General features: G+C 41.4%; 1 protein-coding gene across 1 annotated transcript in view; it reads right to left on the bottom strand.

The window, feature by feature from the left end:
* Positions 1–1,211: 1,211 nt before the first annotated feature.
* The window catches only part of traip (TRAF-interacting protein), a 37,274-nt gene continuing 22,562 nt past the window's right edge, over positions 1,212–15,923 (bottom strand). Inside the window, exons 10-16 of the mRNA XM_084316430.1 lie at positions 15,638–15,727; positions 7,111–7,199; positions 4,661–4,816; positions 4,419–4,464; positions 3,419–3,514; positions 2,769–2,819; positions 1,212–2,019 (exon numbers count right to left, since the gene is read on the bottom strand). Of these exons, the coding sequence (XP_084172556.1) occupies positions 1,915–2,019; positions 2,769–2,819; positions 3,419–3,514; positions 4,419–4,464; positions 4,661–4,816; positions 7,111–7,199; positions 15,638–15,727 (633 nt within the window). The 3' untranslated portion in view covers positions 1,212–1,914. The remainder of the gene's footprint in view (positions 2,020–2,768; positions 2,820–3,418; positions 3,515–4,418; positions 4,465–4,660; positions 4,817–7,110; positions 7,200–15,637; positions 15,728–15,923) is intronic.

Raw genomic sequence — 15,923 nt, forward strand, 5'->3', positions numbered from 1 at the left:
TATGACCAGGGATATCTTCCTGCTTGAATTCTCTAGACACAAAATACAATGTCGACACTAGCGTCACTGAACGGAATCAATCACTCCTTTAACCCCTTTCTGGTGTAAGATTTCTTTTGGAACATTTTCCTCTAAATTCTATTAAAAAATGTCAGTGGCCTCGGTAGCCATAGTGACGTCATCGTCAGGACGTTCAATTCTTAAAAATATCAAAGGTTAAATGCAAAGTAACATTTTAATTATAATATCTTGGCAATATGTTATGCGGACTAATGTGAACGGTATTGATCATGTGATGAGTGGTAAATTGATGGGCGTTGCGCTCCAGACAGGATATAGGCTATAAGTGATTTTGGGCAGGATGTGTTCCAACACACTTTCACTATGCGACACAATCACAATCAAGAAGTAGCCTACTGCAAGTAACAATGCTAGGCATTTCCCCAGATTGTTCTATAGAAATGTCTACTACGCTACGCTCACTCGTTTTGTAATGGTAACACCATGTACATCAGTACAGTATGCAGACTTCTATCCTCATCCATGGAGGATGAAGGCCAGAGCTTCACAGTGAGGTCTGCCCTTTGATTTTGTAACAATTTAAGTCCCCCCCCCCCCTCAATTACAATAAAATGCATCATTCCGTTAACACCGTAGTTTAGACATGCATAATTCCTCAACCCAGATGGTCATGCACAGGTATGTTTTATGTCAAAGGCAAATGGCGGAAGAGTGAATTATGTATACACACTAATTATGCCGATACATTATTTGTGTACTTTGTTACTTGACCAAAAGGTGCAACTCAGGTTTTACAGAAAAAAGGGTGTATGAAATAAAAATCTTGATGTCGACGAGAAGCCTTGTTGTGACGAATAGCTTCTCTGTGCAAACTGATGCACAGATCAGCATGTGGTGGTTGATTTCATACTATGGTAAGAGAGCTGTAGCAGCTCCCAACAGAAAACATGGCATCTACTGCCCCCTGCTGGTGAGAATACCTCTATGAAATACTGTAAATCTGTGGGTGAATCCCAAAATGGAAATGGATAAGAGAACTAGGCCAGATATCCCTGAAGATTATTATGAAATAACTTCATGAATGATGTTGATAATGAGACAATTATAACATATAGTTATTACCAGCATATTCCGTTTTGAGAAAGCCACATGATCCCCATGTAGCCAACAGTATGTATCACACACAAATATTGTAAAAAAGATTTAGAAGTTTATTTCCATACTTTAAATTCTGAATAATCACAAATAAAAAAATAACTACACATATATACATTACGGTGTTTAAGCAAACTATAGATTAGAGTTCAATACAGTCCAGTAGACATTGAAAACAGATTTTTAAACTATTATAGCGTAAAAAACATTTAAAAAATGACAATTGGGTTGTATTGCCTGATAATCGAAATGATAATCATTCTCTCAACCATCACAAATGGCTAAGGCACAGTCTGACTGAGGTTTTATGACGTTTAAGATCACAAACATTTATTAAACAGAGCATTCTTTCTGATAAAATACAATAACCTTTTTACTGAAGAAGGTACTCAACAGTTGTATGGCCTGTGCTAGTGTGTTATTATTACACACTAGATCCACGGATATCAGGCTCCCCGACTGTGTGGTCGACACACGTGGCATGTTTCTTGTCAGTCAATACTACTAATAACACAGAAATGCCTTAAGACACGACTTGCAAAGTTGAGTGTACTACACTCAAAATACATCACGGTCTGTAAGACTCTAAAGTTATTGACAAGTTAGTTGTGTGTACCTACTACAGTAGAATTCTTATCGTATTATGTCACAAAGGACGCTCCGATTCATTGTATCCATGCATCCATTGGAGCAGTGCATCATGTTGACGTTTTGACTCGACGCCCAAGAGGTCAAAGTTCACTCAAGAAAGCTGTCCAAGGTGAGCATTTTGGGAGGAGCGGGCCGGGACACCTTCCTTCTTTTAGCCTTCATCGCCATGGGGCGGATCTCCGACAGAGGAGACTAGAGTGGAGGGAGGGGTTAAGGACGGTCACTGCAATTGATGTCACTATGACTTTACCAATTTTCAACCTCAATCCCATTAGGGCTGGGCGATTAATCGAGTTTCAATTTCAAATTAAAATGTTGTCTTCCCACAATCATGAAAACAAGATAATGTGGAGCTATTTAACACATATCTTAACAAAAAAACACTTTACAGCAACTTTAATAATCGTGATTTCAATATCAATCAAAATAATCGCGAGTATGTTTTCTGCCATAATCGAGCAGCCCTAAATCCTATCATTCTGTTGTGAGGACACGTGAGAAACATGTCACTCACCAACGCGCTCCTGAGTGACACAAAACACGTCCTCAATTTCAATAGCTATAAAGAAATATAGTTTAGTTCTCTGCTCTCCTGTGTCACATCACCCAGAGGGACTTCCAGAGCGTAGAGGGTGAGCTCTCGAGGCACAGGACACGTTGGTGAGTGACATGTCCGAGTATCACGTGTCTTCATAGGATTAAGAGCCCCTTTAGAAGGTGCACTGTGTTTAAAACACATGTTTACTAGGCTTATGTTTGTTTTAAAATGTTTTGATTTATGAGGATTACAATAATTCGATGAATTTTCAACTGATTGTTCCGAGTCATTTCTCATCTTAAAATTACACAGTGCAGCTTTAATACCCATTTATCAGAAAACACAGCGGAGCACCATTCTAACTTAAATTGTAATATTCTGAACCGTATGAAAAAAAGGATACAGGTTGAATGAATTTTGTCCGTCCTCCTAAACCGTCGTAGCCAGCTCTAATCTGAAACAGGGAACATTTCCACTATTAGGCTACACCATTGAAAGGACAAATGTACAAGTAAGAAACTAGATCACATTCTTCTGAAAGTATTTACTTTGTGGTCCTTACCGGTTCAGAACTTTTTCTCCAGTAGAAGCTTTGTGATAGACCTTGTAAACAAGTTACCGTGGAACAGTAATATCATGCTTTTCCAGCGTTTTACCTCCTCTACCACTGCACAGAAATTAAGCATTTCTTTCTAAAGTGGTTACCAGTGGATACAGGCAGCCATTTTGGAACATTCTGTGAAAGGCCTCTATTGTTTTCATGTTGTTGGTGTGGTGGGTAGAAGACGTAGGGGCTGAAACACTGATACATATTGTTTTCATATTGTTGGTGTGGTGGGTAGAAGACGTAGGGACTGAAACACTGATACATATTGTTTTCATGTTGTTGGTGTGGTGGGTAGAAGACGTAGGGACTGAAACACTGATACATATTGTTTTCATATTGTTGGTGTGGTGGGTAGAAGACGTAGGGACTGAAACACTGATACATATTGTTTTCATGTTGTTGGTGTGGTGGGTAGAAGACGTAGGGGCTGAAACACTGATACATACAATCCCTGGTTTCCTCTGAGGCTCCAACATGCTGCCGAACGTCTTCTTTCTGAACAGGAGGGAGTTCTTGAACAAAGAATCGATCTCATCTCGAGCCTGGAGAACAACACAACCATTTACCAGGGAGGCACCGATACCCATCCAGAACACTGATCCAATCAGTTACTTTTACTGACTTAGACCATCCGTTTGGAGTCATTGGACACAAATGATTCAGATATATAATAATAATAACTTTAAAATACAATGTAGTATCAAGGTGCTTTAACATGGCATACTAAATAGAAATATACATCATAATAAAACATTTAAAAGCAGATTAATTAAAACAATAGAATGGAGATGCGTTTTCTTATTTTATTTTTTTATGTAAAGTTTTGTATATAATCCATTCTTCTACATTAGGGAGATCTAACATGATTCTGTGTTAAAATGCAGTGATTTTTGTTTGATTTGCATGTTACGCATTTATTGGTACCAGATTTCAGTATTGGGGAACTTCTACAATACTGATATCCTATTTTAGCCTGGTATCAGACCAGTATCCAATACCAGTATCAGTGCATCGTTACTATTTACTCCGACATTTACTTGAGTACAGTTTTAATTTGGGTAATAAGAGTAGTGAGTACAATGACAAGATGCGTTACTTACAGTAAAGTAAACTGGACTAGTCATTCTAGCTTATTGATGTGATTACGAAAGGGACCGCCCCCAAACCTTGGACTTATGACTCTAGCAAGATCACATGAAAAAGAGTCCTCTGGTAGTTCTGAAGTATTTTTCTTTGGAAAGTAACTTAGTACTTGACTACTTTATTAGCATGCTACTTTTTCCTACTTTAGAGTAATTTTCGTTCTCCATCTTAAGTAAAATCTCACTATTTTTATTCCTATTTAGGACATGCCCGAATGCTTCAGAAAAGGTTGAATACAACTTGAATATGACTTTGTCGACACACTATTAATGTACAAGGAATTTGCCAATATTTCTAACATACCTTGATTCCAGACGAGCCGTTCTGACCTAATTCGGACAAAGACGACCTGAAAAGTAAAGTACAAGTTTCACTACACGGTCAGTATGACATATGGATATTTTTAGGGGGCCTCTTCAGACCAGTTTGTTGGTCAATGACAGAACTTTATCAGTGAAACTAGTTGAGAATCACCACCCTGCTTTCCATGGATCCTGAACATCATACCTTCTCCAGCCCGATCCCCTAAAACATCAAAGACTCACGCGGCAGGGTCCAGACGCATCTTCTTAGACGGCACCTGTCCCAGCCTCTTATCCAAAGCATCGGGGGTGGCGATGTCATAGGTCAGGTTGAGATCAATGTCCTCACTGTCCTCTGGCCGGTGGAGACGAGGCTGCTTTAGCTCCAGCGGGGCAGGACTGACCGGTAAGGTAAAAAGATTATAATAATAATAAAATAAAAAAGATATATATATAATTAAATGCCCAATCAGTGATCCAAACATAAACAAATGGGTAGCCCCCTACAACTTACAATAAGAAATAGCAATGGAGACATGGCTTTATTCTCTAATTGATGAACTCAGCTCTTGATACAAGGACTAACACTAGTTTAAGTCTACTGGAGTTCTTAAGTTGTATTGGCTGTAAAACAAATTCTGATATTCAGATTTACAGGGAAAGCTCAAATAAGTATTTTCCATTTATAAATCAATTCAAGAATGTATGTGAATATAGCCTACATAAAAAATATAATAATAAAAAAAGAATTAGATACCAGATTGGGGCTTTAATGTTGTTATTATGTATTATACAGTATGTGGACTCCAGGAAGACTAGTTGCCTGCAGTGCTTTCAGTGAATGCACACCAGCCACTAGACAATTTTGGTCTGTGGCTGGTAAGTTTGTCTACTATGAAAGTCTTTCTGAGTCTTTCTTGTGCTGCTCATAAGTGAGTAACCCATCTCAATATCTATTCAAGGTATACAGAGTGTTAAGGTAGATTGTCATGGATCCATGCAAAGATATGGGTTTTTACTATACAGTCATCTAGGGATGGGAATCGAAAACCGGTTCCCGTTGGGAGCCGGTTCCTAATTGTCAGCCGATTCCTCTTCGCTGTCATGTTTTTCCGACAGTTGCACAATTGAAAACAATAACGTTAGCGCCACGCATGCAGCCATAGCAGCAGACTATTTGATTCGTTAAGGGCTCGAAATTGCCTGGGTTTTGGTTGCATATGCTCCCGAAATGCTCCCGCTGTTTGACTGTTTCTATGTGCAGTGAAAACTACTCCAATGCTTTGCAACCTAGTCATTCACTTAATTCGAGGTAAACTAACGTTAGCCACGGAGCTAACACTAGCTAACTATGCTCAATACACACACACAGAGAGCGAGAACAGCTGACTGACCTAGAAAGGGTGGGGGCAAGCGGGGAGAGAGCAGTCTCTCCGAGCCCTTTTTCTCTCTCTCTGTGTGTGTGTGTGTGTGTGTGTGTGCTGGTCTTCTGAAAACCAGATGACAGAGAGGACTAAGAGGAGTCAGAGGAATAACTACCTGTTGAATGCAACTACAGTTCAATAGATTAAATTAGTTTAAGATAATCTCCAATACATTATTTTATTTAAGTGTATACCGTAGTTAAATTTTTATTTTTTTTATATCCACTTTTTCTCCCATTTTCTATATTTTCTCCCATCCCAATTTCGTATCATCCAATTCAACCCTCCCCTGTCACGAACGCTGTTTCTTGCCTCCCACAAGCCGGCTGCAATGTGGACTAAGTCATACATAGCACAAGTCCCCTCCGGTACTTGAGGTAACAGCAGTCGCATCTTTTCACCTGCGCAGCTCGATCTCTCAGTGGCGAGGAGTAACACGTGGGAGGCTCACGCTGCCCCCGACACTTCCTGATTCTACTGCGCAGGCACACCAACCGACCTGTAGGAGTTGCTGTCCACAACGCCCGATCACCACCCATCAGTTTCCCACCCCTTAATACGGCCAATGTGTATTAGTATGAACGACCAGCTAAACTGAAAGCAATGTGGAGCGCTGGGCTCGAACAGGCAAGCCCAGCGTCTCAGTCATTCGTGGCGAGCGCCTTGCCCAATACGCCACGTAGCCGCCCAGTTAAATTTTTTTTTTTACAGTTTTTGTATTTTTCTGACATGGGGGCTCAACAATAAATGACAATCAGAAATGTCTAATTGCATGTTGTTATTCTAAACAGCTTAGTTCTGTTGCATTTCCAATTTATTTATATTATAAATTAATCAGGGATCGATAAGGGAATCGATAAAGAATCGGATCGATAAGCAGAATCGATAATGGAATCGTATCGATAAAATCGTATCAATTCCCATCCCGTCATCCATGATATAAACAAATTGTAAAATTATATATATAATTATTTAATTAAATCAAAGAAAAATTCCTTGGCAGCAGTATTATAAATAGTTTGGGGTAGAAATGAGACCCTTTTGAATGAAAAAAACATCATAGCAATTGTAAAAAAAATAAGTCAATCGCTGTCATTTGCACAGGAAAATAACAAATACTCTTTGACCATATTGACCAGCCCTAATTACATGTGTACATTATATGTACATTTAATAATTACATGAATTACCTTCAGTATTCATATCATACCTGTCTTCATGGAATAGTTATAGGATGGGGTGGGAGGGATCAGTGGCAGGTTAACAAACCTCTCAAAGACTAGTCGACTCAGGGCTTCGTTTGTACGTGTTGGCGTACTCAGGGTCATCTGAAGAATCTCTACCTTTTTCTTCAGACTCTTAAAAAAGAAAAAGGAATTATATATATAAATTACATCTATAAATGATAGAAATACCTTAGTGAATAATTTCAGACCAAATACTCATATATTATTATCCAAGAAGAAAGAAAATAGCAAAAACTTAGTTATTTCTATAATATTGTACAGCTCAGTTTTGATTTGTGAATATGAACAAGTCTCTCCATAAAAGGGATACTACACTTTCGTAGAACAAGTTTCAGCAGTCTTATCTCTATGCAAGAATATCTACAAGTAAGCTATTAACCACTGCTGTCCCCGTCATCCGCTGTCAATACCACCATTCCTCCCAGGTGTCAGGCATGCATGTCTAAATAGCATACTTCTGAAGTATAAACAAACTATTGCTGTGCAGATTAAAAAAGAAAAGAAAAAAAGACACTTCTGACTGAGTCAAAGGTATGCATTCCTTTTGGCATGTTTTTACATAATTATTACCTCTGAAAAATAAAAGCAATTTATTGTAAGTTAGTGTGTATTTTTGCCTTAAATGGAATGTTTTGGAATTCCACACTCCTACGCAGAGCTGTCTCCACGTCACAGCCTGCTAAACACCTGTGCCCAAGAGAGCAAAAACGTGTACTAGGGATGAGGGTCTATGAGCCATATCGGCCGATACAGAGGTATTTTGTTATAGCAGTATTATAGGTCTGTTTACACTGCAGATACAGAGGTATTTTGTTATAGCAGTATTATAGGTCTGTTTACACTGCAGATACAGAGGTATTTTGTTATAGCAGTATTATAGGTCTGTTTACACTGCAGATACAGAGGTATTTTGTTATAGCAGTATTATAGGTCTGTTTACACTGCAGATACAGAGGTATTTTGTTATAGCAGTATTATAGGTCTGTTTACACTGCAGGTACAGAGGTATTTTGTTATAGCAGTATTATAGGTCTGTTTACACTGCAGATACAGAGGTATTTTGTTATAGCAGTATTATAGGTCTGTTTACACTGCAGATACAGAGGTATTTTGTTATAGCAGTATTATAGGTCTGTTTACACTGCAGATAGAGGTATTTTGTTATACATTTACATTTAGCTGACGCTTTTATCCAAAACGACTTACAAGTTCTGTACGACAAGTCCTCAGTAAGGGCACAAATCTATCAGCTGAGTAACAATGTTCATACAAGTGTTGAGTGCTGCAGTGTAGGTTAGTTTATTAGGACAAGTGCACGACAGTAAGGTTAGTTAGGCTTAGATTTTTATTTTATTTTTTATTTCAGATGATGATTGAAGAAGTGAGTCTTTAGTCGACGGCGAAAGATTGGACGGGTTTCGGCTGTCCTAACTGGGGTGGGTAGTTCATTCCACCACCATTGTGGGGCAAGGACTGAGAAAAGGCAGGTTCTCCTTGATGACCCTCCCGGAGCTCAGATAGGAGTGGGTCTGCGACGGCCAGAAGATGCAGAGCGTAGGGGTCTTGAGGGTGTGTAGTTAGAGACCATTGACCGGAGGTAGGCGGGAGCAGTTCCCTTTGCCGCACGGTATGCCAGGTCGAGGGCCTTGAAGTTATAGCAGTATTATAGGTCTGTTTACATTGCAGATAGAGAGGTATTTTGTTATAGCAGTATTATAGGTCTGTTTACACTGCAGATAGAGGTATTTTGTTATAGCAGTATTATAGGTCTGTTTACATTGCAGATGACACACTTTTCATATTCATATTTATAGTGAATATCTGCTGATAACAAGCGGCTGGTTGATCAGGGCATCCTTAATTTGTACCAAATCAGGACATCCGTGACTAAATTCATTCGAAAGAAAATATGGCTATAATGTTGAATTGGGTGTACAGACAGAGTATCACAAAAGATTAAGCTGGTCGGAAAATGTATGAGTTATTTAAGCATTACATCACGCGCAGGAGTGGTTTGTGACCAATAAACCATGCCTAGGGGTGGTCGTTAGACCCCCCTAGGCATGGTTTATTGGTCACAAATCACGACTACAAGTGGTGTAAAGCTTTTATACAACTGCCAGATTCATCCAACCTTATTTCTATACAATAAACACACATTAATCGAAGATTTATTGAAAAAACCATCCGCCAGAAAAAGTAGTTCCCACAACTACAAAAAAGACAAGTTGCCTCCATGTGGAAGCAGCTTGAAGTGCATCCAACCAAACTAACACATCCAACTGTGTATTATTGGAATGATTGAGAGAAGTTGCCTCATGTGGAAGCAGCTCGGAAGTGCATCCAACCAACTAACACATCCAACTGTGTATTATTGGAATGATTGATTGAACATTTTATTACCAGATGCAGAATGGGTACAATACAGTACGGCTCAATACACACAATTGTTAAGGGAATGCAGACCTACTTTCCATAGAACTTCATTCTTAGATGCTTCTATATAAAGTAGGTAAAACAAATTAAAACGTTTTCTTTGCCCTTTTTATTTATTTCTTTTAGCCTAAACTTAACCAGTTGGAAACCAGGGGTACAGTAATAAAATTAGCAATCAACCAATCAATCAATTCAATAGTTCAAGTTCAAGTTCAAGTTCTTTAATAGTTGTCATACAGAAGTACAGAATACTTTCATACAAAATGCTTCTTACTGTTACGCTCCAGAGACTGTGCTAGACAAGATAGTATCAAATAACATAATAACATAATATAGCATGAATTTAGAAGAAGAGAATGAGGTCACAGTGTTCGGTATAGACATATGTACAATGTTCTGAGTTACCATATAATATACAATACACAATACTATGCAGTGTACTAATGTACAGTACTATCTAGTGCAAAGCAGAAATGGGATGAGGTACAATTTTAGGTACAATTTACAGTAAGGTGTACGAGTTGTAGTGCAATCCTTCATCCATAAATATAAAGTGTGGGGAGTGGGTGCTACAGTGTGTTTGTTTAAAGTGGGTGTGTGCTATAAAGTGTGTGGAGTGGGTGCTACAGTGTGTTTGTTTAAAGTGAGTGTGTGCGTGTGGATGTGTGTGCTATGTGCGTTTGGTGGTTGTTGTTGTGTAGTGTTCATTCATTGTTTGTTTAGCAGCCTGATGGCCTGGGGATAGAAGCTACTTCTGAGTCTTTCTGTGCTCGCCTTGAGACTCCGGTATCGCTTGCCTGACCGCAGCAGTTCAAAGAGGCAGTTGTTCGGGTGACTGGAGTCTTTAATGATTCTCTTAGCCTTGCCCTTGCAACGCTTGTAGTAAATGTTCTGGAGGGTGGGGAGCCCCCCTCCAATTGTGCGTTCGGCTGCACGTGTCACTCTTTGTAGTCTGCTTCGGTCTTTTGCAGTGCTATTCCCAAACCAGGAGGTGATGTTGCCGGTCAAGATGCTCTCTATTGTACATGAGTAGAAGTTCTTAAGGATCTTCTGGCTGACTTGGAACTTCCTTAGGCGCCTGAGGAAGTAGAGGCGTTGTCGTGCCTTCTTCACCACACTGTTAATGTGTGTGGTCCATGTCAAGTCCTCGGATATGTAGGCTCCGAGGTACTTGAAGCTGTTGACTCTCTCAACCGGTGCCCCGTCGATGCTGAGGGGGCTGTAGTCCTTGACCCCCGACCTCCTGAAGTCCACAATCATCTCCTTTGTTTTGCTGACGTTCAGGGAGAGGCTGTTTTCCTGGCACCATCCCGCCAGGACCTTGACCTCTTCCAGGTAGGCCCTCTCGTCGTTGGCAGAGATCAGGCCCACCACCACTGTGTCGTCAGCAAATTTGACGATTGTATTGCTACTCCGCTGAGCCACACAGTCGTGTGTGTACAGGGAGTAGAGGAGGGGACTCAGAACACAGCCCTGGGGGGCCCCTATGTTGAGGGTGATGGATGAGGAGGTGCAGTTGCCTGCTCTCACCACCTGGGGTCTGCCAGTCAGGAAGTCCAAGACCCACTGGCAGAGGTCATAGCCCAAGCCCAGGTCCCTGAGCTTGGCTATGAGTATGGAGGGGACTATGGTATTGAATGCCGAGCTGTAGTCGATGAATAGCATTCTCACATAGTTCCCCTGCCTCTTGTCCAGGTGTGATGCTGCTGTGTGCAGCACATGGGATATGGCGTCCTCCGTGGACCTGTTGGGGCGGTATGCAAATTGCAGGGGGTCCATGTTGATGGGGAGGGAGGAGCAGATGTAGCCCTTTACTAGCTTCTCGAAGCACTTCATGGCTATGGAGGTGAGAGCTACAGGGCGGTAGTCGTTGAGGCAAGCAGGCTTGGATTTTTTGGGTACAGGGATAATAGTGGACTTCTTCAGGCAGGTGGGGATGACAGCCTGTTCTAAGGACAGGTTAAATATGTCAGTGAATACTGGGGCCAGTTGGTCGGCACAGACTTTTAGGACGCGGCCGGGGATGCCGTCTGGACCTGCTGCCTTCCTGATATTCACTTTTTTAAAGGTCCGCCTCACCTCATGCTCTGTTACCCTGAATACTGCGCCTCCATCAGCAGCCGACCCCCCCCCCCCCATTGCCGAGGCTTGTGAGCTGGTGTTGTTATTACCAGCATCAAACCTCGCATAGAAGGTATTGAGGTCATTTGCTAAGGAGATGTCACTGTTCAGTTTGAGGGAGGCGCCTTTGTAGTCTGTCATCGTTTTGAGCCCCTGCCACATAGCTCTAGAGTCAGCTTGTTCAAACTGGAGTTCAATTTTATCCCTGTAGCGTCGTTTGGCCTCTGACACAGTCCTCCTTACGTTGTATCGCGCCACCTTGTGGTCATTCATGTTGCCTGCCTCTAGGCCGTCGTTGTATGCTTTGGTGCGCTCTCTCAGAGCTTCACGGACGGATTTGTCTACCCAGAGTTTTTGATTTGGGTAAACTTTCATTTTGGTAATGGGGATTGTTTCTTTCACCCTAGTACAAACATAGTCCAGCACTGTCTCCGTGTAGGCATTAATGTTATCTGTGTCGCGGAACACATTCCAGTCTGTGTTGTGAAACACTGACCGGATCGTATCCTCTGACGTCACATCCCATTTCTGCACCTCTCGCGAGACTACGGGAGTACTTTTAATTCTCTGTCTATACTTTGGTGAAAGAAAAATTGATGCGTGATCTGACTTACCGAAGCCACTATCAGAATGAGCCTTGTAGCCACCTTTAAATTGCGTGTAACAGTGATCTAGGATGTTACCGCCTCTGGTGTTGCAAGTCACATGCTGATAGAAGTCGGGCAATACCTTTCTCAGATTGGCGCTATTGAAATCTCCCAGTACTAAAATGGCGGCGTTAACGTTAGCCACTTGTATTCTATTTACCTCGTCGTGTAGTCTGGAGAGCGCAACCTTGTTGCTGGCCTGCGGTGGAATATACACTCCGACCAGGACGATCGCCGTTAACTCCCTCGGGAGGAAGAAAGGACGACACTTGATGGTTATATATTCCAGTTCTGGGGAGCAGTGGTTGGATAATTCCTTCACGTTCGTTGGATCACTCCAATTTTTGTTAAACATGAAGGCAATACCTCCTCCACGTTGTTTACCGGACTCTGATGACCTATCTTTGCGATGGATAAAGAAGTGATCCGCTGGTTGAATCGCGTGATCTGGAACCTCCGGTGTGAGCCATGTTTCGGTGAAGCAAAGGATATTGCAGTCCCTAACGTCTCTTTGATATTGAATCCTTGCTCGGATGTCATCCAGTTTATTGTCTATTGATTGTACATTGGCTAGCAATATACTGGGAAGTGGTGTACGGTGGCGTCTGGATCTCAGCCTGTTTCGGATCCCAGCCCTCTTTCCTCGTCGTCTTTTCCTGGGCTCTGGGAACAAAGGGTCTGGTCCTAGTCTCCGGAGAATTTCTTCAGGCCATTGGTGTGGTTCGGAAAGCTGATCCAGCGAGTAATCCAGTTGGTAAGTTTCCCGTAATCCAATGTCTATGAGTGACTGACGGTCATATACATTAAATGCACCAACAGTTGGTACGCACAAAACTCTAAAAACTATAAATATTAACAAAAGTAAACACAGTCTCGACGGAGCGAACAGAGAGGCAGCCGATCGGGGCGGCGCCATCATCATCAGATCAATAGACCATGCTCACTTAAAACAGCGCTGCTTCTCTCTCAGTCTGACTCCCCCGCTGTTGCAGACAGGAGTGTGTGTGTGTGTGTGTGCGTGTGTGTGTGTGTGTGTGTGTGTCACAGTGTGTGTGTGTGTGTGTGTGTCAGTGTGTGTGTGTGTGTGTGTGTGTATGTGTGTGTGTGTGTTTGTGGGTACGCCAGCGTCGGACAGTGTGAGAGTGAACGCTGCAGTCAGTGGGAAGGAAGTAGAAATTTAAATCAATCAATTAATCAATCAATCAATCCGCGATTTTTCTTTTGTTCTAGATTGACTCAAGACCCATCAATTACATCATCCAACATTGTTTAAAGGACTAACACATTCCCCTTGACAGAATCGCTTCATATTTAGTCGTTATTATGGTGCTATCAACATATCCATTTGTTGTCCGCGATCTTGTTTTCTCCCGGAGTGAGCCGGGGAGTGATATGTGATTCGGTTGTGGGCGGGTCCTGAGCCCAGGACCGTGGATTGTTGCCAATAAAGACGTGTAAATGGCCAATCAGAATCGAGAAATTTGCATGCCGTTGTATAAGCAGTGATAGTTATCAGGAAAGTAAACAGTCTATAGTTCTGTCTTTTCTGAGTAAGGAAACCAGGCCTTTATGTCTGCGTTCATCATCGTTTTCAAGGACAGTGAATAAACAAGGCTGTACAGACGCTGTGAAATTGAATTACTTTTCTTTTCAGCTCTTATTTATAAAAGAGACTAAATAATATGGGGGGGGGGGGAGACAAAAATATATTATTTATTCAAGATGTTAAGGAAAAATAACATGAGTAAAGGTAGCACCAGTTAGTTTAGTTCCTCTTTGGGCAGATGTTTAACACTTTCTGTGCCACGCTGTTTCCGGGCGACGGCTATGCGAGGCCACGCATTAAACTAATGGAGTCCGTCACCTTGTTTGTAGAGCTACAACTATATTCTATATTAGTTTCTTCCGGTCAAGATGCAAAAAAGAAAGAATTTTTCCATCCATACGTTCCTGTTTTATAACGTGGTGAATATAAGTATGGTTTTAGAGCGGTCTAGGGTAATTCCTGGGAGGCTGGTAACGTGTATTATACTAAATGCATCGGCATTTCGTCCCTACACACGCTACAATTAAAAAATCAAATGCATATGATAGGTATTATGTTCCATCATGAATGCATGAAAGGGTGGGGGGGGGGGGGGGTCGTTTTTTTATGCTCTGATCGCCACCAACAGCATACGTTGTGGAGTAACGTTACAGTAACACTTTCGGATCGCAATGAAGGCATGCTTGGATCAACGCAAGATTAATATCATATAGCCCTTACCTTGACTAGGATGTGCCCCAAAAAGAATATTCCAATTATCTGATGGCCATTCCAAGTATTGATATCCATCGTGTCGCCAACATAATCCATCCCACAACACCGATCGGGAGTGTTTGATTATTCTCAATCCGAACGTTATAACCGCTCATCATGCCCGGAGAAAAAGAGCTGAGCCGGATCCATATAGTCGACGCACAGCCCAAGACACAATGTTTCAAAGGGTGCTCGATACCACCCCCTGGTAGGATGCGGCCGGTACTGCACCTTCGGAGTCCCAATATGCATTTTACAGGCAACATACAGCTCCCTGACATTGAATAGGGTATTAAAATCGGAAAAAAAGGAAAAACTACCCAGAAACGAGAATCTTCGTTTATGGCACTGAACGACTTAGGCCCAGAAACGAGAATTCTCGTGCATGGCACGGAATGTGTTAACAGTGGAACGTCGTCCAACTCTCTGCGTAGGAGAATACAAAGATAGTACCTTTGACTCCAAAAAAGATATTACACCAAATAATATTACTGTATAGTTTGTTTGTCAGATGTATGATATTTAGACTTGGTCCTCAAAATGAATGGAAGTGAATGAGGAGCCTGACATCTGGGAGGAATGGTGGTGTTGACAGCGGATGACAGAGACAGCAGTGGTCACTAGCTTACTAGTAGATTACTTTACATAGAGGTAAGAGTAAGACTGCTGATTTTTAACAAGTTGTACTAAATTAAATATGATGTCATCGAGAGACAGATCCTCGACAACTCCTACGACACTATGACTGCACCCATGGTGATTTAACTCCTACGACACTATGACTGCACCCACGGTGATTTTACTGGGATATGGGCACATTTTCTGATTCAGAGCTGTAAGCCCTACATTAAAATTAAACTAATTTGGAACCACAAAGTTGGTGACTAATTCAATGTCAATGGACGTCCTGGACCACAGTCAGTTGATGACATCACATTCAAGTGATGATGCTGTGATTTTCAGTTTAGGGAGACAGTTGTCTTATGTTTATAGATACTGACTTAACTGTCACAGATCAATGGAACAGCACAATGTAATCGACTTACTGTGATCTGTTTGTCAGCGTTGGACAGGTCATTCTGTACAGCCTTCATGTCCTCTTTAGTCTTCTTCGTCTCCAGTGTGGCCACCTGGAACTACAATGGACAAAAAATATATAATAATACATAAAAGAAATAAAGTAATATTATGGTATACAAAACAACCAGAAATTGCCTGATTATTTCAGGTAAGATGTGGTAATGAAAAGTAATTATTTGTAATGATGAATGTGTACTTTCTTGGGTAAACCATTGAGTACTTTAGCTAAATTACATGTAGAGCTGAGAGGTA

The sequence above is a fragment of the Notolepis coatsorum genome, assembly GCF_963971535.1.
Source record: "Notolepis coatsorum genome assembly, chromosome: 6".
Classification (NCBI taxonomy): Eukaryota; Metazoa; Chordata; class Actinopteri; order Aulopiformes; family Paralepididae; genus Notolepis; species Notolepis coatsorum.